This window comes from Anarrhichthys ocellatus, unplaced genomic scaffold, assembly GCF_004355925.1.
Source record: "Anarrhichthys ocellatus isolate YVR2014 unplaced genomic scaffold, GSC_Weel_1.0 scaffold60, whole genome shotgun sequence".
In the NCBI taxonomy this organism is placed as follows: Eukaryota; Metazoa; Chordata; class Actinopteri; order Perciformes; family Anarhichadidae; genus Anarrhichthys; species Anarrhichthys ocellatus.
Genome location: NW_022280090.1, coordinates 27712 through 52759, shown reverse-complemented (window position 1 = coordinate 52759; position 25048 = coordinate 27712). Strand labels below are relative to the sequence as shown.

The window sequence follows — 25048 nt, the reverse complement described above, 5'->3', positions numbered from 1 at the left end:
TGTGTGTGTGTGTGTGTGTGTGTGTGTGTGTGTGTGTGTGTGTGTGTAGTCTTCAGAGACAAGAAAACAACATCTGTTCTTGCAGAGCAATAGCCCATGAAGGACTGACCCCGAGTGGTGGCCTCACTAAACTGTAATCCCAGCAGCGCCTGCAGAGAAACAGAGCAAAGAGGCCAAAACTAAATTTTGATGCAGATGGGATTAAGTGGGTCAGAAAACGCGCGAGGCTTCAATAGTTAAATTGACTGCAGACCGCAGGAGGCACAGATCCAGGATCAGATGACTGCAGCGAACCCTTTGTGCATTACAGAATGTGCTTGTCGATACACATAGTTTCCACGAGTGAGGCTGTAAAACTACAAATACTCACTTTCATAACTGTGCATGCAAACCATCGAGCAGATCCACTCACTAGCAGGGGCAAAGCTTTATTATGGTTACCATGGACATGACATTGCCAGAGGAGCAAACTGAGCCAAGGGCTTATCTACGAAATACAGTAGTGAAGGCAAAGACAGCGATGGAATGCGTTCAGTGCTTGTGAGGGGTAAAACGGTGTCATTTTTGTCCGAAACATGCAATCGTATGCTTTTATTTTTAAAGGAATTTAAGAGGTTTGTTCTTCAGATCAGATTTCTGGAAAACTGCTTGAATGAAAGAATTTTCCACAACCAGTGCCACTGTAAATCCTGGCATGACCAGGGTGCAAATGGAAACACAAACAATTGTATACAGGCAGACAGCTCTCCCCCACAAGGCCAATTATGAAACAATCTAATTAAGTGGTGAGAATGCTGTCTTCACACCCGACTCTCTCTCTCTCTGTCTCTGTCTCTCATTTTCTCTGTCTACGTCTCTCTCTCTCTTTCTCTTTATCGCACACAAACCAGCAGTTGATACAAGTACACGTACACACACACATCCGTTCAGCAGCTATCACACACCGACACACAAGGCAGTCCATCAGTGGGTCAGTGGAAGACGGTTGCCATGGCAGCACATCCCGACCCACATTGCCGCATGATCAGAAGTGTGATGCTGCTGAACCAGCCTCCTTTATCTGCTCTGCATTGCTGCCTCCACATGTATGCTGCCGTATAGAGACACAAAATGGAACGGTCCCGATCCCGAGAAATGAACAAATTAATAAATGAATGAATGAATAAAGTCAGAATGTATCTAAGTAATTATTTATCCATCTGTCTGTTTGTCTGTCTGTCATATAACAGGGTAGAGAGATAAATGTATATGTAAATGTATCAGTTACTTTTTTGGGTTGTACAGCCAACAACTTTAATGTTTTTGTTCCGCTTTTGTTTTCAGCGAAAAAGTTCCAATAAACTGTTTCAGGTTTTAAGAGAGGTTGATAAAAGAAAACATGTGTTTGTGGAACAAAAACTAACAAAATTGAGGCGTGACCTCAGCTTTCTATGAGGCTTTGCAGTCATCAATAGCTCTGTACTGCCGCTAAGTGCCTTTCGTTGCTTCTCTCCTAGGTCAGCCAAAGAGTTTGGAGCCAAACCAAATGCTGATAGATATTATATTATCTAGTCCAATTTAAGGGTTTTTAAACTGTTAATCTTCCAAGATAAAACGTAAATCTGTCAGACACAATCATCATGTTCAGGGAGATGGGCCTCCAGTGAAATTCACATGTTCTGCTGCAAACATTAGGCTTGCATTCATCCCATCAACTAAAATGACATTATGGAAAAAACAAGTAACTTTCCCGGGTTAACATCTGCATTCGACATGAGAAGCAAACCTGCGCTTACATATTCTGCAGCTGAGTGCCGGTAAAACATCAACCATAATTGACTGACCACTAACATGCCACTGAATGCTCAACAGTAGTCACAATTTATCTACCAGATATGGAAAAATCCAACCATACACAAGCAATATAATCTGATTACGGCTCTAGTCATAAACCAGGGTTTTAAATGGATGATATCATACGAGTCACGGTGAAACTTTGCCAATATGTTTTCAAGAATGTAACCACAGGAAGCAGTTATGATTCCTGACGTGGTCAGAAGTGGTCACGGCTGAATAAGGTGCCGCCTCAGCACTCATGAGAAAGAAAACAGTCGCTCAGTGAGGAAGTGGTGCTCATTCTCACGCAATTAAGTTAAATGAGAATAAAACTCTTGTTATATCAAATGTTACCCAACATTTCAAGCAGACACAGTGCCAACTGAGGGCAATTATGTATAGTTCTTTCACTGCACACAACTTTGGCAATTTCAGTTTAAACTAAAAGTAATGTGTTCTTTCTACCATGAGAGCAGTTTGAAGATGTGTACTGAAAGACTGCTGTATATAATGCAATATAATGAAACTGTCCTATAATAAATACTTCCTATGTGAAACACTTTTGTGTCAGAAAGGAGGTGATTTTACTCTATGGTAATCTTTGAAACATTGAATCAAACTACTGTGAGTAAGGTGAAAGGAGTTGCTTGTAGTGACAAACCCTAAGATATGTCACATCCTACACAGCAGAGATTATTAGCCTCTATACTCATTGTTTATGACCTCCAGGAGCCGCTCTGAAATACACAACTTCCAGCAGCAGCCAAACATTTTTAGGGAACAAGCTCTTATAAACCACTACCTACCTTGCAGCAAACTGCAGACAAAGCCAGTGACTAGTTGGTGGTGAAAGTTGAAGTCCTAAACATTTTTCTCAAGAGTTGGTGAAGACCAAACCAGAGCTAAAACGAGAGCGACCATCGGACTGATGTTGGTCATGTGACGATTCATATTTATGGCGTCACAGTGTCTACTGGATGAGAAAGAGGACAATTATTAGCCTACAGCCTTATGGACCAGTGATATCGTAGAGGTTCTGTATTTGTCAGTCAATTGGGCTACTATTTGCTCAAGTAAGTTGTCTCTGAGATCTTTCAATCTCTAGTGTCCAAAAAGTGACCATATACCTTCACGTAAGGTTTTATTTACTGTACATCTGTACTAGTAATGAAAGCAACTGGTTACAGATGAATAGTCCCAGCTTCACAGAAACAAAACAGGAAGCTATATTAATTATGAATAAAACAGGCTTCTTAAATACTTTTTTTCCTGAACTGGGCCAAACCAGATTATCATTAATAAGCAGTGTGTTGCTGTAGAGCTCTGATGGAAAGATGGAGCTCTTGAGGAGATTGAGATGTATGTGGCATCAGACTATTGGCAAGGCAGACACACTGCAGCAGTGATTACTGTCAGTGTGTACACGTTTAGCCTTAGATAGCCAGTGCTGTCTGGTGTGGGTTAATCAATATCCATTAGACGTGGAGCATGGTGCTGTAGTTCCATCAACAACATGCATTGTGTCTTATTATGTCACCAGTAGCTGGTTGTCTCTTTCCACGTTGTTTGAAGCGTTACACACATGGTCTGATACGTGATTCAAGCATTACATATTGAAAACCATTCTTGATTGTCAACAGGTCTCACTCTACCATTCAGATTTAGTTCATTATATTTAGGGCTTATTTCAGATCAGTGAAATGCATGAACATGGGAAAACTGGGGCAAGAGAACAGAAGTGTAAGAGAACAGAAATTGCACCTCGCCATACAGTCGATTACCAGCTGGTTTCCATGGTTACGCAGGGGGGGGGGGGGGAGCCTGATCTATTTTCAAGAGCTGGCAGCTAATGGCTCTCAATGAGCCGGAGTGTGAGCGTGTGACAAGGGGATTTACAGTAGAAATGCAAATGTAACACGGAATCTGCAAGAGGGAACTGCGAGGAAGAAAATTAGAGCAAGTGGCTGCTTCAAAAACCGGATTAACTAGTTATCTGCACCAAAAGGTTGTTGGTATGAGGGAGGATTAATTCTTGACAGAGAGAACAGCTCTCCAGTATTCCTGCAGGAGGGATGCTTTCCACTGAAACTAATGCAAACGCAGACCACCAAAGCATGCAATTTAGAGGGGTTCCCACAGTGTTGTATCTTCCAAATATAAACATGCAACCTAATCAAGGTCAGGGAGAAAACAGCCCCCAGTGTTTCCATGTATTGTTGTGTTTTGGCAGCCACAATAGCCTGTAATAACTCTTTTAACATTTCCATGTATGTTCCCAAACACACCCATAATCCTCTTGGTGTATATGGTAATAATCTACAGCAGGGGCCGGTTGTACCCATCAGGATGTCTCACAGCTTGTCTCCTTGAAAGCATGTTTCGGGACTGTTAACACAGGAAGGCCTAACGCTGAGCATGATGATGCATTTTTGAAAACACGGCGACGTAAAATTATTAGGATCTTTGGTGCCTGTGGTGCTCACCTCTCACATCAATTTGAAGCAGTAGAGCTGATGCAGCGAGGGACAAAATGCAGGGCAGATTTAAATGGATTGCGAGTGCACGGATGTTACTGTGAGGAATGGACCCATATGAGATAATCCCTGTTTAATCCTAACCTCATCAGGTTTCTGATGTCTGATCTTTTTCACCTCCCTCCAAAAAAAATTCTAAACCTTAACACACAGAGCTAGTCGTCCATTTTTATTTAATACAATGCTTCTTTTTTTAATCATTCTTGGTAGCAATCTTATATCATTCTGATTCTCCTCAGCTACAAATTTTGACGAAACTTTAAATGACCCCATTTCAAACTTTTTCTTCGTTGCTCTAATTTTTACTCATCTAAATGAGTCTCATTTCTTTTCTTGTCCTCACTGTAGTAAGAACGTGACCTGGCTAGCAGGGACTGGTGAGCGCTCCAGGGGCTGATTTTAAATCCCACTGCATGTGCAACAGCGATAAAGCTGCTAAATCAAACTGGAGGACTGTCCTGGATTCTTTCTCTCTTACTCTCACTGTCAGCTGTCAACTTGGGAGAGCGAAGTAGATAAAGACACACAAGGCATGTGAGAGGAAGGAGGCAAGGGTGAAGGTGAAAAAGGCCAAGAAGAAGAAGGAGAACCAGAGGAAGAACAAGCAGAAGAGCTTCAATAAGACAAAGAGGACGGCGAAGAAGAAGAAAAAGAAGAAGAAGAAGAAGAGTATGAAGAAGACAAAGCACAGGAAGGCCAAGAAGAAGAAAAGAACAAAATCAAGAGGAGCTTGAAGAAGAGGAAGGCAAAATATAAGAAGAGTGTGAAGAAGACAAAAGACAAAGAAGAAGAAGAGCGTGAAGAAGACAAAGGTCAGGACGGTGGAAAAGAACAACAACAATTAGCAGAGCGTGAAGAAGACAGGCGAAGAAGAAGGAGAAAACAAGGAACTGTAGGAGGCAGCATTCCTGTTAAGAAAAAAAAGAAAGTATTGTCTAATTGAAGCCATTTGTTGCTTCTTAACCTGTTGACAAAATCTTCAAAGATTCAGAAGCTGAACAGTTTCCACCCGTCAGAGATGAGGGAGCATTTACTGTGTAACCGAGAGGACACCTGATGAGTTCAAGTCCTCCCCTCAGTGAAGAACTTCTCTCACTGTCAGCAAAAACAGCCTCTGAGAATGTCATGGGCACTGAGAGAAATCCTTTCAGAGCAAGAGAAAAGCAGAGACTGCTGATGAAAGCTCTTTGATGCTTTTTGCAAAACATCAGATAGCAAGACAAAGCAGAAAGCCACGATGTCGGCATGAAAAGTCACACGAAACCACTGTTGAATGTTAAAATGCACAGCCCCTATGAGGCCTAATTAAAATACGGAAATGCAGAATGCAACAGTGAAAAGCATTTGCAGCAGGACACCCATCAGCTTACCGTGAGTACAACGAAATATCACAACAACTTCTCGCTGACCTTTTTAAAGTCACAAGGTGGAGGCCTAACGGACCAACCAGCATGCAGGTTCATTGTTGTTATGGCAACAAGAGGTTTCAACCCCATCTTCAGGTGCTCTTACCCGTTGCCCAGGTTGTCGTCGTCATCCGGAAGGCTCTTTCCTAGAAGGTCGCTGTCACTCAGGTAACCGGACTTGAGGTCGGCGTCATCCAACCCTTCGATGAGCTCAATGCGAGACGTGCCACTGAGGCGACTGGAGCAGCGAGCCGGCATCGTTTGGGCCGTGTACTGGGAGCCGGTCGTCTTACTCCCCTTGTATCCGCCGCCCGTGGAGGACGGGGCATCGCCCGCCTGAAGGCGAGGGCTGGACTGGCCGTGGCGCCAGGAGAGAGGCGACGAGCGGTTGGACAGGCTGGATATGCTGTGAGCGTTGGCCTCGTCGCTGTCGTAGCCCACATTACTGCTGTCCATACAGCTAGAGCGACACACGGGGGGGGGGGAAAGGTCAGTGTGTGTTATGGTCATACACATTTAGCTGATTTTCTTGTCCAGCACGACACAAATGCGACCAGAGCACCCAGTGAAACGTTCTTCTCGCTCTGTCCTTCAAAGAAAACCCACAGTGGCATTGAGTCGCCGATGCCCCAGATACAGCAGTTGTGTCGCGTCGTCTTCAGGGACTAAAACTAGAAATGTGGCCTCTTTAAACCCACAGACAAAGAGATGGACGATCCGATATCCCCATGTTAACATGGCAAAGAGGATCTCTCTCTCTGTCTCTTTGAGCAACACATTCACACACACCAAGGACTTTGCTTTGTCGTATCTAAAGCCACCTTTCCATTATTCTGAGGAGAGTATATCACTCCTGTAAGTGAGTCAGGGTTAGAAATGTCCTCCAGATGGCCGCGAGCGTCTTCTTTGTCTGCCGATTACATAACTGCATGTACCAACTCACCCAAATAAATATTGCAATGGCTATGACTGTGGGAGTATTTTTGTTCATTGTTGATGGATAATTCATCAATATAGAGGCTAACTGGTGCCACTCCAGTACTGAACCTGACGGAGAGACAAATTTTTACTCTCATTGTAAAAGACATCTGAATGATTGAAGATAATTATACAACATAACTATAACTGCTGAGGATTTCAAGATGTCTCGTCAAGCATCCAATGAGAAAGTATGGCCAATAGCAAGGGTACAATCGCAAGATTTCACAGAGAAGATAATTGACGGAGTTGATATTGATTATTCATTCATTTCGGACCAAAGAAGATCAAAACAGAATGGCAGATACACAATTACCACCTTTGTACCAGTTTTTAAAGTTGTTGTATATGTGTTTTCAAACAACTGCGTAATGACACATTCAGCAGACAGAGAGAAACATGATTGTATTCTAAGTTTATGATGTTATTGAACTTGTAGCTATGGTTTTGGTTTGCAAAAGTCTCAGTCTTTCTTCATCAGCTTATCAGTAACTCTGCCATCCATTTCATGTTGGCCAGGTAACTTATAAGTGGTTAATCAGCACTTTTCTTTTGCAGGAAACAGATGCCTACAGGGGATAATGAGAGCAGAGTAGACTCACCTATACAATAGTAAGCTTAAACAGCTAAAAAAGCTTCATAAAGATGCAGAATTGATTCTGTGTTCATATAAAAAATACTCTTAATGGAGGTTTGAAGAGATAAAAGCAGATTGTTGTTCCTGCTTGCAGGAACAACAATCTGCTACACATGCTACACAGGCTATTACATATCAACTTGTATGTCCAAATGAAAATGAAAAGATCTGTCCTCCACCTTTGCCTTATGCTGTTGTTGTTGCTGCAACAATTTCATGTCTGGGCCTTTTGCCTATGAGAGCTAAACAGAGAGATTCTTAGAATGAAGTCATGACCACGAAACAGAGACGGACTCTTTAAGAAGGATGGAAGCCAGATGTGCACCTGGTGGCAACTCTCCAAACTGTTTACACTTGATTGTGTTATGTATCGATCCAACGAGCTTGCTGTTGCTTGTTCACATGTGTTTTCTTTTTTTCCAGTTTAAACAAAAGACAGAATATTGCTCAGGGTTTTATGATTTCATGTGCAAGACATACACTGCCTGTATTGTTTTTTGTGTGATACTAGCCAGTGATGTGGGAGACAGCATTATGAGGCAATATAATGTCCTAAAAATGCAGATGTAGTGCACTTACCTGTGACTGAGCTGAGAGCCCCGCAGACTCGACATTGTATCCTCTAAATTCTGGCGGAGGTCAAGGACATTCTGCACGGTCCGCTTCCTCTGGGACTCAGGGTCTGTGGGTCAGTCATGCAGAACAAAAGGTTATAAAACATTTAGTGCGTCGAGATAAAACTCAGACACATGCTGCTGTTTCACTGTGGGTTGTGTTGGAGTATTAAGAGAATTCATGCATGCACACACACACACACACAGACATTTCTGCCTCCACATGCATGTGACAGGTGTCTTCTTTGTAAGCATATATAGCCAGCGTATGTTCACATCATTAGGCAGACAAATTTCACTCCATGGACTCCCGCACCATGGTAACCTCCGCTCTACCCCCGCCTTCTGCACCGACGTGGTACATCCTGGAGAATGAAATACTGAAAGGTTGCCTCTAACTTCGCTTGACCACCAGGGGGATGTATTCTGACATTCAAGCCACAGCAGGATATTTTCCAAGGAGTTTTCCTTTCTCTGCAGAGCTTCTGTGTTATCGAGCATTAACTCAGAGTCATTCAGCTGAAGTTGTGCGGTTAACAAGCAGCTGAACTGCAGCCAGACGGGATTTCGCTGCAGGTCAGCTTATTTGGACAGAGCTGTGTGCGATGTAAAGTGTGCAGTCAGTGGGTCTTGACCGTGTCAAATCAATATTACAGTACAATTATGTTGTTGTGTTAGCTGTAAACAAATGAGAGGAACCACCCTGTCTTAAAACAAAATGAGATGGGGCTTTCCACTGCAGTGTGGGGAGCTGAGACCCCCTTGGGAAGAAAGAAATTAACATGCAGTGCAATGACTGGAATAGCTGGAGGAGAGGGGAAGATGTAAGGGGAGCAGGCGTCAAATAATGGGCTGCTCTCATATTAGGATGTTGAACTCATTCACAGGGTGTATAGAGGCCATCAATATCACATGCAAACATTTACACACAGTTTGTACAAAACACACTCGCTAACGTCCTTCTTTAAAACCAGCACAAGAGATAGGAGTCCAAATCTGCAATGAAGCTGAAGGCTTGTTTATAATAGAGCCATTGATACATTAGCTGGTTTCAATAGCATCCAAATACATCTAATATTTGGTCTCAATGAAAAAACAATAAATCGTCATCTGGAAACGTGTGTACCCAGACAGTATAACCCAATATACGTGTACATACTTGAACATCACAGCATTTTATGATTTATGAGCCACCCTAAATGAGATATTGAGTTAATGTTAAATATTATGTTGTTGGACACTTGTCTGGGCTCAGGTTTTATTATTAGCTTCTTTGAGCAGGGATTCTTTAATGCAACTTACGTATATACTTTATATAGTAGCAGACTTCTCTCAGGGCTTCTAAGACCTAAAATACAAATCTAATCATCAGTGGAAGTCAATGGTCCTTCACTTACAAACCCATCGCTTCATTCACTATCCACCAACAATTATTTACACTTATTAGTTTAGTCTTTACTAAGCATTACAGAGAGATTTTTTCATCAGTAACTGTCACATGACTGTTCTGCATTTATAAAATGTGATGTGGTGCTTTATGGGATTCTTAGCAGAAATTAGACACAACAGACATTCAAATAAATGGTGGACACTGAATACAGTGCAGGTCTTAGTAAAGAGGAAGTGATTTCATACACAATAATTGATGTTTATCAAGGTTCCAGTTGTCAGAAATGTGCTGCATGTTCCATTCAAAGCAATGTAAACATTCTGCGTTGCGTTCACAGACAAGTCAAAGATTGTGGTTTAAATAACATGTAAACTTGAAGTCACGTGCTTCGAGTCACCGCTGATTTATTTTTTGTATTAAATCAAAACTATGAATTTTCCTTAATCTTAACAAATTGCTGCAAGTGCCTAAACATAATCATTAAAAGTTGAATAATGCTTTAGTTGCTAAAATCATAATTTGAATAACATAATCTGATATTTTTGCAAAAATCAAAGGAAATATGTTGCTGAATCATTTACTCACAGCACATTCATAAAACCCACCACTAGCCACATTCTAATTCTGGCATACTGCTAACTTATTTATTATGAATTCCTGGGAAAGTATTCAAACCTGCATCCTGGACACAGAGCACATATGTGTATCACATCTGTTTTTCCGTATATACTGCTGTATGTAGGTCTGGCCTCAACCAAATACATTATCAGTTGACCAACACTTAGATTTTGTCGACTAATCGATTAGTTGATTTTATCAACAGATCTGTAAGACAGAGTTTCTCCACAAAGGATGAGACAAAAGCACCACTTTGAATCTTGTGTTTACCAGAGATGTGCTCATAAGTTTCTTGGAAATAAGTCATTCAGCCTGAAAAAAAGCATAAAGAATGACTGATTGACGAACAAGATCTTAGATGACTAAGACCAAAACAACCGAGTCGACTTATCGAATAAGAGGGGGCAACCCTTGTTGTATGCATTATTCACTGTGCAGTGACTGACAGTCCACTGGCACCCTGCATTGCAGTGATGCCTCCATTACAGAGCAGGACAACTCTGACAGAATACTGAAGCAGATGTGAATCGGGAAAGTCCTACGAATGATGTCACAGGAAGTGATCTACATCGACACAGGCAAATTAAAGCATGGCAAAAATTAATTCTTAAGTATTATTAAAGGCCTTTAGTTATTAACTTAAAAAACTATTTCCATCCAAATTTCCAGAAACAAACAAGCCTATTAGTGAGAGGAACGGAAGTCTTTATTAGACTCCATTTTAAAAGCCTGTGTCATTGGATCAGAGTTCACAACTATGGGTTTTTATGTTAAAAAATGTTACGTTAAACTTACTGTACCTTTAAGAGGCATGATTTCATGATCCTTACATGCCTGTATAGCTTCATATTCTACACATATTCAACCCACATAGCTGTGGGCCATATATGTTTGAGATCTTGCATGATAGATCACTTATAATTACAATGCAATGACGTTTCCTCGTGCCCTTTTTCCAGGGGTCCTGCTGTCTTTTCCACTCTCATCTTCAGCTTCCTATCTATCGTTCTAATGACCTGGAATCTATTTGTCATCGTGCTTTCATCATTTTCAAGAAACGTATTTGAGGCTAGTCCATTTCCATTTATTACACAGCAGAAAAGAGGAAGAAGACTTCAGTCAAATAGAAGTTGCAAGTATTTAATGAGATGAGATGAGAAACCACAAAATAAAAGCATGAAAGCTCCACTTGATCTGAACGCAAGTGTTTTATTATGCCGTATTATCTGTAGGCTCGTCTTGTGATGAAGACGATGTTCCACTACTGTACGACAAGCCACGTGCACAAATTTAGATGGCGAGCTCAATAGATGAGCCTGTTGACTAAGATTTTAATGCCATGTTGGTAAACAAAGAGACCCTCTATGGTCATGAATAGCGTCCTTTCAGCCATCTTATAATGAGATATGCTGCAGAAACAGAGCAGACTTTTAATAAATAGATCTATTTACAGTAGCAAGGCTGCCCACATGCCGTCAGGACAAGGACAAAAGTTCCAGTCCACCATGCAGAAAAGAGTGCTCAGCAAATGCTGCCATGAATGCAACACATTAATATATCATTGAAGATCATTTTCTCTGATCTGGCTGATCAATTTAAGTCAATAATCACTGTTTCCTGCTTTTATATCACCATGTTCTGTTTCCTGGTTTTCCTTTCATGAGCACAAAAGCACTTGTCAAGGGCGCACATTGGATTATCATCTTCAAAGATGATAAATAATTCATTTAGGTAATAAGTTCCCCTTTATGAGGAATAACGACTCTGAATTGATCTTGACATAGCGGTCAAAGTGTAACATTGAGGAGAAAAGATGCATCAGCTCGAGGCTTTCTGCTGCCATTAGGTTAATAAAGCAGACGTGGGTGTGGTGCCGGATTCTGCAGAGCTTTTAGAAATGTTGGTGGTGGTTTCACACCCAAACACCACTGATGCTGCTAATCTTGTTGTTGTTGACAGTTGGTAGTTGACTCTAAGTGTGACTAACATGAGTGATAGACGTCCATATGGGCTAATGAGGCATGAATAACCGATTTAATCACCACAGATGTGTTCATTAAGATGCAACTGAGAACATGCTCTGCTGCAGATACTGGAGCAATGGAATGACAAATAATTGAATAGTACACGCGATGCTTGTTGGTGTGTAACATGCTTGGACCAGATTTGTCAATGATAGGATTTTAGGAATATGAATTAACACAAAGCTCTCATGCTCTAATCTTCCTGTTCTTTAAATTAGAAAACTTGCTATCAAAAGTGTCATCAGAAACCAAAACATTGACATAAGAAAATGCAGTTGTATGCACTAAAGGGTGTAATGTTCATCTTTCTATACAATAGTCACTACAACAGATTTGAAGGTCTGAACTGTAAAATAACTCAAATCTAAGAAGTCCAATAACCTTGCAGTGAAAACAGAGGAAAACTGAATTCTGATCAGATCATAATTAGATAAATACAACACCTGCAGCTAAACAAGGGGGCATGCTTTGGTATACAAAGAAAATATGATGGAAGTCATCGGAATCACAATCATGTGATCAAAACCCTTATTATTCACCCAGCTCTGCCTATAAACCTGACCTACACCTCCAGAGACAAAGCCATTTTCCTTTCTTTTTGCACCGCCGCGTAAACCATCTGTCAGCGCTCTACAGATGAATGGAGCTGCGAGGAGGCTAAATATGTGTCTATGTGCCTCAAATGAATTCAATATGGCATGCCTTCTTTCCCCATCTCTCTTTTTATGGGAAGCGTTACGTGGAGGAGTGACTGAACCCTGGAGTGCATCGGCACATGTTGCAGCAAACCAGAGCTCTAGAAAAGGAGATCAGTTCGCTGGTAATAATCCCGAAACCCCTCAGGCTTTTTTCATGCATTCAGCCAGCAACGCTATGATATAAAGCAAGCGTGTTTCACATCAACGGCCTCAGACACCTAAACGACATGCTGGAGGAATAAGAACAATAGAGCATCACTATAGCTTTGGCATTTTTACGTAAAGCTGAATGGTTGATAGGAAGCCAAACTGATGTAGCATTCAATGAAATAATATAAAGGGGAGCATGCTTTGCAAGCACAACAAGGATATCTTCTTCTTCGTCGTCGAACTGCATTAAATCCGCTCTAGGGTGGTGTGGGTCTGGAGGAGCAAGCAGGTGCCGTGTGGCGGCTGCATCGAAGGGGGCGTGCTGCCGAGAAGCACTGAGAGATCTTACAAGCGGGGCATTTGGTTTGTAGCACATGGTCGCCACACATACTGTCGGGGGCCCTGGGGTTGTACAGGTATCAAGACTGCTCTGCCGTACTCACCCAACATCTGACTGAAGAGCAGCTGCTCCAGGTCGCCCAGCACCGTCACCACCAGTTCTGGGTCCACCTTCAGGAAAGCCTTGTCTCCCCCTTCCTCCCCTTGGCCCTTGGAACCGGACTCCCCTCCGGGTCCGGCTCCCTGCTTCTTAGCGTTGGCCTTCGCCTTGCTGGAGAGGATCTCGTCATCCGACTTCCCGTCCTCGGGCGCCGCCTTGCTCATGGGCTTCACCTCAGCGTAAGGAGCACGAGGTATGCGACTCAGCTTGCTCAGAGGAGATGGAGCAGCCAGGGGGCTGAAGGGCATGGGCTTGCCCTGGAACAGCGAGTGTTCCGATTTGGATAGGTTTCGAGAAAGAGGGGCACAACCTCCGGCACTGCTGCCAACCCCTGCTGTCTTTGGCTTGCCCATCTTGGACTGCCCTGCTCCAGGCTTGGCCATGTCATCACACCACTTGGGCTCATAAAGGTGCAACTTCTTCTCGGCGTCAGTGAGTACAGCCAGATTTGTCATGGACCTCTGCTTGCGGAGATTGGAGGACACTGGTAGCCTGCCCTCAGAGCTACCCGCCCGGTAAACCTTCAGTTCACCCCTCTGTGTGCTCTGGGGCACTCCAGACTTTGCCCTCTTGGCTGCCATACCAACTCCTTTGCCATCTGCTTGGCCGTATGCCTTTGTGCTATCCGTCCTTTCCATCTTCAAGTCTCCTTCTCTGCCTTTCACACTATTTCCAAGCATGCCTCCTGCATGAGACCATGTAGAAAAGCATCAGCGAGGGAGAAAACTGGCTTCCGTATCAAACCCTTTTCCTTGTGCAAAAACATACATAAAAATGCTTCCTCTAAGGCAGTCCTGCAGCCTTCTCTTTCTTCCCTCCGTCTCCTTCTCTCCCTCTTTTTCCTCCTTACAGGCTGCTGCAGTTGCAGCTGTTGCAGTGCTGCCCAGGCACTCCCTTTCTCTCCTTCCCTCCTGTCCTCCTTTCCTCCGATTTTTTCCACCCTCCTCCCTCCAGCACACTCTCCTGCCGCTGAGCCGCGCAGCAGCGGAATGACAGCGACAGCAGACGCATCAACGCTCCCTCCTCCCCCTGCTCTCTGCTACCTCTGCCTCGCCTCCCACTTCCCTCCCTCCCATCATGCCTCCTCCTTCCCTTGTTTTTTTTCCTTCATTTAAAAGATGCTTTGCTGTGTCTCAGCAGAATATGCGAAATGCAAGCGAGCGATGAGAAATGATCATCTATGTATTTAAAAACCAGGCGCCATTCTCCTCTAACGCACCATGTTTTCCCACCATCTCCTCTGATTCCTTTGTTCTTCCCCTCCCCCTCCATCACCTACAGTGCACCCTGTTCAATACATTCAACATGATGCATGATTTGTGATGTTAGTGGACGCGTCATTAATGTGAATGGATGCACATTCAGATTTGTAATTCCAGGCTATGGCAGAAATCATTATCACTGTCAAAATCCCACATGAAACAACTGGAGCATCCAGATTATCTCTTGATCCTGTCTGAGCTTCCTTACGGTATCAATTCCAGATTAACAGATGGATAAATCGAATGGTAAGAATCAGCAGTGCTGTACGCTTTATATGGAGAACTGTACTCTTCACAATGATGACATGGATGTTAAAGGCTAATGTACATATAGTGTTATTGAAAACTAAAAAGAAAACCTGGCTTGAAATCCAAAAAGTGTATCGGCCAAATGAGTGACTTCACTTCAGCAGACTGAGCGAGCAACAAGATGTGCCAGTGTAAGCAAGAAACACACCCAAAACCACACTTTGGAAATATCTTCAAGACAGTGTGACACACACACACACACACAGGATTTTGGTTGATTGAAAATCCTGTCACATAATTTTTGGCCATGTTTTCTTTTGCTAACATATGAGTGGAATCATAATTTTAAGATATTCCCGAGGGCCGTCTCTCAGGAGGCTCAAGGAGGCTCTGCAGCGGTCGCATGCAGCGCTGCTCCATGGAAACCACCCTCTCTCTCCGCCCGCATGTCATCTGCAGCAGACCTCGGCGCTCTGCTAAAACACAGCCGCCGAAAAAACATGAACCTTCTCCATAAACTACTGTGATACAACCCCCATGTTGTTATGTGCTCATCAAATAAAATGTCTTCATTAAATAATCCGAATACAACACTGGTGAATAGAAATTTTTTTTTTAGTTCCTATTAGGTGAATGAGTTGCTCTCTTCCACAACACAGCATGGCTGATTACAAGCATGCTAGATGGCTGAACCACCGGATATGATTGACCTGTTAGCGACAATGCCCAGAGGTTCCCGCTCTGACACTTACAATGGGTTTGCACCACACTCCAATGCGTTTTTTTATTTTTATTTGGGTTTCAGGGCACCTGGGGCGGCTCATGGACCAGTGAGGTGGTTTGATCTGGCAATTAGTTTCTGGAAACAATGGCATGTCTTGTTCCTCCTCATCACGAGCTCCAAGGCTCCCCTGCTGACTCCAGCACATGCAGACTGTGACCTTACTCCCACGATGCATTGAATAGCTTAATTATTTTGTGGAATAAGGTTTCTTGATGAATCATAAGATAACTAATTCCGAAATGCCATATTTACTGCAAACCTGACCGCTGAGCCACACACCTCCTCATTAGGGAAAGCTTTCTGTTACTTTCTTGTTCTGAGGAGTTTCCTAAATCCCTCCTAAGTTCTGACTCCTTGCTAGAAGCGTTTGGGCTGACATTTGACAGTTTTGAGTAAAATGTCCTGGAGATAAAAATGTAAAAACTCTCAAATCGCCACCATGTCTAAGGAGAGAGGAAGGGTGGAGCTGCATCTTTCAGTTGGTCTCTTTCACATCTGGGTCTGATTCCAACTCTCCAACTGGCCAGCTGAGTAATTATGTGTGTGTGTGTGTGTGTGTGTGTGTGTGTGTGTGTGTGTGTGTGTGTGTGTGTGTGTGTGTGTGTGTGTGCATGGTATGACATCACAGTTACACAGCTGTGTATTATATATTTCCCTGGACAGCACATGTGATCATTTTGGGGCTGCTCAGCTGCTGCTATACAGCAACAGATTCAAGAACCTCCACATGTGCTCAAAGGGGAAAACCCCGGAGAACATCAATGTAGGCCGAAGCATGGTGTTACAGGCATGTGTGAAGATTGTGTTTGTGGATGATGTTGAAGTCATGTGGTAATTATTGCTATACAAAAGCCCCTCGATAGAGATCTAATAGACTCATTGTGTTGCAGGAATGCGAGCAGCCTGAGGGATGAAGACTGACCTGAACAGTTATGAGAGTGTCTTCATGTGCTGAGCAAATAATCCCTTCATGATGAACTCAAGCTGCTGGAAGTGATAGAAGAGGTAAAACCATCTTGTTTAAACATTTGAGTGATTAATTGGCTGTTTCGTACGCATCCTTGAGAGGTGAATCCTCCCTTCTGTGAAACTTTAGTCATTTTAAAGTAAAATTTCTCACCAGAGATCCTAACAGAGCCCTAGTTTCTGCAGATGTTTCCTACTGAATGGAACCATCATTAAACAACCCTATTTTTTATCTTCCAGCTAACTTGTAGTTGAAGCTGGATGACAGCTTACAAAGACACATCTCTCTGCTCTATGGTCAAAAACTGAATTTAAGTGTCCCTCGGGTGCGTCCAGCGGGGACAAGAGGAACTCCCAGACAGGAGGTGAAAGCCGATCCTCCCATCAAACCCCTCACTCGATCTCCCAGTCCTGCATCTGTCCACCCTCAGCTGAGGGCCGCTCTGTCTCTTGTCTCGTCTCTCCCTGAGGAGGCTGGCTAGGCTCTCACCCCTCTAAGTCATTATGGTAATTAAGAACACAGTTAGAGGGGTTTATAATAGCCCTGGTGCAATTACATGAGGTCGTTTCTCAAACGTCTGCATGTTGGGTGATCAGGAGCGACAAATATATCAGACATTGTAACCAAAATGACTTGTAAAGTGATGCAGCCAAGTAATTTAGGCTTTGAACATAATGCTGCTGGGATAATGCCCAAAGTGGGTCCATTATCAGAAATAAATGGACGATGGGAAGGCCATGTTCTTGCTTCTGCTGCCTCCGTGGAGTCCATCAATTCCTGATTATGAACACCTCGAAGGGCATTATTCCGTTTATACCATGGTCACTGGCCAAAGAAATAAAACTAAGACCACAAGTTCATATTTCCATGCATTTTACAATCAAAATGTAAAGTTTTTTTACAAGACACAAGTCCGTAATATCTGAGGGTTTGAACAATCATGACCATCCCATAAGGCTCTTTTGTAATGTGAACGTTGTTCGCTGTTCGAGCACATTTTCGAGTGAAGTTTCAAGCAAACTTTAGACACAACCTGGCAATGGGAGATATTTCTAATCCACTCAGCTCACAGAACATTTCAGCTACAAGCCGGAAAGCCTTGTTAGCAAGATTCAAACATTGAACATTGCGTACGTTTGACAAACGGAAAATAAAACTTACTTAAGACGGTATGTTTTACAATAAGACAAGCTAGCTAGCCAGTCAAATCAATGTCACTAAGAAAAGTGTTCCGTCGGTCGCAGCCTTAGCTGGCTAGTTCTATAGCGAATGTGAACTCAAACAACAAACAGGTTTAAGTATTAATTCTGTCTTGTGGTCACAGCTGTTACCCCTGAGTCAATAGCGTCTGCTTACTTAAATCAATATCACTTATTTAGAGTAGATCTTTAGTTATGTAATCTCTCTCTAATTGGAACTAATTGATTGAGTAGTTGTGGTTATATCTGCTGATGGTGAATTGCCATCAATCAGCAAGGTATTCCCAGTTCCTTAAAATAATGAAATATTGACCAAGCAAAATATAGTGTGCGTTTGTGTACGCACGTCATGTTTGTATGTCAGTCTCTAAGCAACATGGCATCAGAACAAAACACTTAACTTGTAATGTTTAACACAGCACCGACAGAAATGACGTGAATATAATCAGGATGGCTCACAAGAGACAAAAAACACTGAGGAAACAGTGCCGCATTAGCAGTGCTGTGTGATTTGAGAGACGTGATCTCTGCCAAGAATCTGTTTTCCCACACGCACATAAAGAAAGAAATGAAGCAGTTCAGGAAATCCTGATGCACATAACAGGTGGTACATACAGCATGACGAGTTGGCAGCAGCCCTGGTGAGAACAACTGCCATGCTGAACAGATTCCAGTGTCAACATTCAGCCATATTAAAGCTTGGGTGTTACAGGATGCCACATTACACAATTGGAAAAACAGAGTTTTACAAAATAAAAGTGATTGAATGCTGTGAACTGAGTGAAAAAGTTAGATTTTTTGCAAGATTTAAGTAAACTTGTTCTGACACTACAGTGAAAGACGAGTACGTCATAAAAACAGAGGCTGAATTCAATTGTAAGCCAATAAAGTGATTAAACTTCATGGACAGCCTGCTCTTTATAAAATCCTGGATGATATCAGATATCATCCTGTTTTCATTATTGAGCATCAGAGTTTTGTGTTTATTGGTTTATTGCAGTGGTTCCCAACATTTTTGGCTTGCAACCTCTTGTCACTTGCTGCATATGTCTGAGCTGAGGTTAAGTCTTCTATGTATTTTTGGGGGGAATCATATGCCTTATTGCGATAGTAAACGGGCAAGAAATGACATGAAACAAGGAGAAATAGAGATGGGTAATCTGGTGCAATCAGCCGGGGTCGTTGCCGTTCATTTGAATAATTTCTAGAGGACTGAAGAAGAGTTTTCGGTATTTCATGAGAAAAGAACAGATTTTTAAAAAACACAGGAATATGTTTTCCTTACATATCCATTCCATCATCTTGCGACCCTTTTGAATTAGTCGGGACGCCCAGGAACCACTGGTTAAGAGCATCATGTGTGTCTACATTCCCAGGATGGAAACATCAGTGGGAGAAGATTGAAAGAGACTCACCTAGCTCGTCACAGCAGACCTCCATGGAGTCAGAGGAACAGTCACTAAGATCATCGAGGGCTGGATCTGTGTCCTCATGGACCTGAAACCTGCAGGAAAAGAAAGAAACATGCAAAACACAGATTCAATTTTGATGAAGTGCTACTAAAAGTAGAAAATACTCTTTTTTTTTCTTATTAAACAAAGATGACGATTTCCAAGAGACAACATGAGATGCCCTACGGCTGCATCATATTCGAAATGTGTCCTAAAAATAAACTCTGCAATGCTGCTTATCTTCCCATCTTAAATGGGTGAAACACTGCCCTCACCTGAACGTAAAGGGGGCAACAGCGGCCATGTTGACTTTTCCTGGCTCACTCCCTCTGCGTGGCATGTTGAAAGTGTGATGAGAAGACTTTGATTTGCCACTGGTCACGCCTCTTTCTGAAGCTCCCATGTGCTGGTAGGAGATATTCCTCACCTCTTTTTGGATATCGCCCATTCCAGCTGAAGACACCCCCGGTATCTCATTCCCATTTGCACCTTTAGTATAAAAGAGACGTCCTCTTCCGTGTCCTGACTGGACATTAGCAGAGAGCCGGCACAAGGCGTCACCCTCGGCTGCGTTGTCCACGCTCTTCAGACGGTATTTTCCAAAGGTCCAGTTTTTGTTGGTGGTTCGTCTGAACTGGAGGTCCCGCAAAGCCGTCTGGGTCAGCGTGCTGGCCCGGAGGTCCAGCGTGTCTTTAGAGCGTCGGACTTCCCTCTTTCGGATCTGAGGGCTGCTGTACGCCGAGCAGGTTCCATCAGTTCGCTCAGTAGCTGATGGGCTTCTATGAGAATACGTGCCGGCTTGTTGCTGCAGCAGGTGGTTCTTTAAAGCTGCACCTCTCAGCAGCTCTGCAGGACCCGAGGACACAGCAGATGAAGAGTAGGAAGGCTGTCGTTTGGTTGCATGTTGATACTGCGTCGTGGGTTTGGGGGTGCCGCCGTATTGTTGTTTAGGATCCACCTTGGAGAGAGGCATCATGCTTCGAGGTAGAGGCAGACTCGAGCTGACACCTGCGTCGCTCTGACTCTGAGATATGACTTTGATGTTCACTCCACCGCTCATGGTTGGTGACAGTCACTGGGCGGAGGCCTGGAGAGGAAAGAGAGAAAATCTATAGAACAAAATCTATGCTCCAAATTTGACACACCACTATAATAGAAGGCCGCTTCAGAGAAATTGCACTATTACAGTTTTACATACACAATGCAAGTACAATTAAGATTCATAGTATTGTTTGTGCAACATCCTGATATTTGAAATGACGACACAATGACAGAAACATGTTTTACTCAAAGAATATCATCAGAAACAGGAAGTTGCCTCTTCAAGTAACTTCTTCAATACAAGTGGACTCAAGAGCTACTGCCAATTCCAAATCATTAAATTTACCTTACTTAGATTTTTTTTTGAAAAACGTAGTTATTACAAAATGAAAGGATTTGAAACTTAATGCACAGGTCAAAAAGTCAAACACTGTATATGTGGTGGATGAATGAAGATTGTGGTGTGCAGGTTTTCTATATGGTGGAGGCTGTGGACATGTATCCTTTGCTGTGAAGCTCATGATGGATAACAAGCCATCATTTTATCTTTAAACTGTAGAAAATACTGTAAAACAGCTGTGCATTCCAGGACATCTGCCTCACAGAGAGGAGGTTTCTAACCACAGAGGTACTGCCTGACTATAAATGTGGATGTAAGCGAGTGGGAAAGAACATCAAAGTGACCAAAATGTCTGAGAACCAGACTAGTCACCACTTCAGATTTATCATCTGACAGAAACACTGAGATCAAGAAAGTGAATAAAACTCTACCGTCAATGCGGTTTAGGTGCACTCTTAAGTGAGGAAGGGAACTTCTTAAGAAAAGAAAAAAAATAGGTTAAATGATTAAAAGAAACCATAACTTGAATTATTCAGTTTTTAAAATATGATTAATAATAAAACAGTGCTACGCAAAATCAATCAAAGCATCAGTTGCATCTCAAAAAGACGCCATATGTTTGAACAGCTTTTCCTAATGTATTCCTGGTCCACTCGCCACGACCTCCACTGTGAAGCGTGCTGTGAAAGCCAGTGGCGGGTTGACACCACTTGGCACATGCAGCAGGACAACGGCTCCTTTCAGGCCGCGCCAACACCGGCTGTCCCCACCGCGGCCCTGCAGACACCACCCCTCCTCCAAAGACATAAAGTTAAGGGCTCCATCAGCCCCCCAGATCCATGACCTCATCCGGTCATCTAATGCTGATAACTGATAACAGATGACTATAATCTAAAGTATTAGTAACCATGTCCAAAACTTTACTGGAACTCAGTCGCTGGCTAAGAAATACCACTTTTCCCCTGAATGCATATTCAGCATTATGAAACATCTCAACAACACCCAGTGATTATTTAGGATTTACTCCTGCATACATTTTTTTAATTCTTTACATTGTCTTAACTTTTTTCTCTTACATTCTATTGCTACTTTAGAAGTACTTGGCTGCACAGTATATTGTTGTTCTATGTCTCTACAACCCCTTTGAGACATCTACCGGAAATTTGGCATGTTCTTGTGTCTGAATAAACATCCGAGTCACTTTTAAGCAACAGTCACAATGGCAATTGTACCGGGTCGGACCTAGAAACACTTACAACCAAAGTCGGAATTAGATGTCAGGTCTGATATGATTCGTGGATTTATCGATAAGTTAAATAAGTTTTCCTGTATAAAAAGTGTGTCTGCTATTTGTCACACATGCAGACTCACAGGTGCACATATAAATAATTAAATCAAATGCATATAACAGAGTTTTGTAAAACAAAAATTTCACAGACAGTTATTACATGATCATATGAAACTTCTGATGACACCCTTAAACTAGAGATGATCTTGTTGGGATCACACCAGCTGCGACACAAAATCAGGCCACGGGCACTAAAGCCAATTGGCAGCCAATGGCGCTTCCCCACTTCCTACCCCGCCCCCTACTTCCGGCCCCCTTACGCGGACCACACCTATCTTCTGAGGGGCTCAGGATGAAGAGCAGGTCAGGTGGGCAAGGTGGCACCACATAAACACCTGTTAAAGTACTCAAAACTGCCTCTGTGGTAGTCCTTTCAGTAGGTGTCTCCAGGATCACATTTCGCCATGATGACACACACACAAAACTGCATGTTCTGTGAATCTAAACTGTCAGGGCTGAATGAGGCCGGATGTTTCGTCTTACCCAAGTAAATAAATGTACGCCGCGGTGCAGACTAACGTTCTCTCCACAGAGACGAACTGCACTTAACGGTATGATGCAGTTTACAGTAATACAATTTAGACCACGTGCTGCTTTAAAGTGAACGGGGCAAATCGAACAAGCCAGTGAGAGCGCTGAAGGGAAGCTCCATGTCTTTACATCTCTCCTACACTCTTCTTAACTGTCACTTTCTCTCACACACACACAAACACACACACCCTTCAGCTATTTTGAACAGATATATTAGTGACTCATATTTCAAAATTTCTCTGGTGACATTATACTTTGTTTTCCCCCCAGGGCTCATGTTTGAATGGGACTTTGAGCTTCTTATTTTAACATGCCAGCCTTTTCAACAAGCCATCATCAAAGGAATCCATCCAGGAGACAGCACGAGGAGCTAAAGCTGCCCCAGTCCTCCAAACCTATAATCAGCCCGAGGGCCAGACTAAAGATACTCGTGCTGACCAAAAACATGTCAGAGAGGAATCACTTTACTCTGGTGAAGCCTCCAAGAGTCGGATAATACACTCGTAAGACAGCAGAAGAGTTGAATTTCTGAAGATAAATGACTTCAAACGGAGTTGACCAAATCTGAGGGCCATCGTCACTCAGCGGATCTTTAAGGGCTTCTGCAATTATTGTTTTGATTTTGTGCCAAATGTCATCTTGTGGGGCGTCATCTTATGAATTTGTGAATGTTTCAGTTCACTTGCAGATACTCTACATAGCTGAGTTTGGCCCTGCTGTTTCAGTCTCTCCGGGCTCCAGTTTCTCTCCATTCCAGCTGAGCACCGACAGATAATAGAGTTGAACGAGTGCATCATTATCTACATAATTCAATTTTTCCAAGACTGTCGCACTATCTACTTTTACAAGAGGCCTGATCTCATTTTTATATATAGCAGCATCAAGTCCCAGATTCCTGATTGTCACTGCTTCCTGTGTCCTAGCTGTGTCGGAGAGGGAATCTGTTTGGGGGCAAACATGAACTGAGGTCAACTTACACACATGTGCACACAAGGACACATTCACATTTGCAGATGAACACAGAAGTGGACAGAAGTAAAGCATGGCTCTATTTACATTTTGGCTGGAGGCAAACTGTTAGGTGACACCAGTCCAGAATTTGTGTTTCTTTTGTTTGCGATGGCTGAAAGCTGCACTTTGTCTTATTGTTTTCCCTCCAGCACCACAGTTTTTCAGCTATTTGGGATACTTTGACAGCAAAATAGCTGGAAAGTTAAAGCCACAGTTTTTTGGTATATTATATACCTTTGATATTGTGTTTTTTTTTCTTTTATCTGTTTAAATAGAATATAGTCAATGTATTATTTTCAGTCATCTAGTAATTTACGATGAGGAGTTGAAGACAAAGCTTCAAATGAACAAAATGGAGCCATAATAGTATTAGATTAATCTTACTATTTGTTTGCTCATTAAAGACAATTGACATTAATTAAGACATTTTTAGTGGTGTGGTTCAAGGGACGGCAATGTCATTCGTTCGGCCCATCACATTTGGTCCAGACAAAAATATCTTAACTATGTAAACAGATTTTACACACACATTCATGGTCCCATGAGGACGGAGCCTATACCCACCTTTTTTTTTGTATTTGTGCCACCGTCAGGTCAATATTTTTGGTTCAGAGTAAAACAGCTCAACAACTATTGGATGAATTACATTCCAAATTGGGATAACCATTCCTGTTGCCCTCTGGATAATATATGTAATAACTTTGGTGATCCCCTGACTTGTCCTCCAGCTCCATCAATACTTTAGTTTATGACCAATCACCTGCAGAACAAAAGAAACTGCACATTGTGTTTAGTGCTAATTAATGATTGAATGCTAACATGCTAAACTAAGATGGTGAACATGGTAAACATGCTAAACATCAACATGTTAGCATTGTCAGTGCACTGACAATGCTAACTCAAAGCATCACTGATGTGCTTTAAAACTGTTTTGTTTTTTAAGGGTGCGTTTCCTGCTATAGGATAATTTTCTTTCCTAATCGCATTGTCTCTTCAACATCGATAATAGTCTCCCTCCTCGTCCATCACACGTTGTAATACCATTACAGCTCTCTGCAGCATTCCCCTGCAGTGTGCTTCAACTGTGTTTTTTTCCGTCTTGTCATCGCCTACAAATGTCACTTCACTCATTTATTTTTGCTTTTGTTGAACATCAAGATTACTATAACACCATTAAATACTGACATATTGTCTTTTCCATTAAAGCCCACTGTACTTTTTGTGGCACGTGAGATTAGAGTGGGAATTTAGGCGGGCTAGTTAATCTGTTGGCTCATTACAGGGTTTTATCCCTTATAAGTCACTTTACGTGATTAACCATGGTCAGTAATGCCATGACATCATCGACACCCTCAATAATGCTTCGGCTTCCGGCAGCTGTGTTTGAAAACACTGAAGATTAGAGATAATCCAAGCAAACACCAAGCTTTTTTAAAGAGTAAAAGTCCACATTGGATCAGGTTATTAAACATTACTGATGTTCTGATACAGTGACGTAACGG

The 25048-nt window shown here is 42.5% G+C and overlaps 1 protein-coding gene across 14 annotated transcripts in view; it reads right to left on the bottom strand.

Moving 5' to 3' along the window:
- nav1b (neuron navigator 1b) overlaps positions 1 to 25048 on the bottom strand; it is a 67561-nt gene that overhangs the window by 34430 nt on the left and 8083 nt on the right. For 11 of the 14 annotated variants that reach the window (XR_004213628.1, XM_031871672.1, XM_031871660.1 and 8 more), the window contains exons 2-5: positions 19551 to 20362; positions 19240 to 19328; positions 7950 to 8052; positions 5862 to 6215 (exon numbers count right to left, since the gene is read on the bottom strand). Coding sequence is in view for 13 of the 14 variants with exons in the window: in XM_031871672.1 (XP_031727532.1) it covers positions 5862 to 6215; positions 7950 to 8052; positions 19240 to 19328; positions 19551 to 20335 (1331 nt within the window). In the remaining variant the exon portion in view is untranslated. Of the gene's footprint in view, positions 1 to 5861; positions 6216 to 7949; positions 8053 to 13307; positions 19218 to 19239; positions 19329 to 19550; positions 20363 to 25048 lie in introns of those variants that run through there. The other 3 variants (XM_031871666.1, XM_031871668.1, XM_031871669.1) reach the window with 2 other exon arrangements.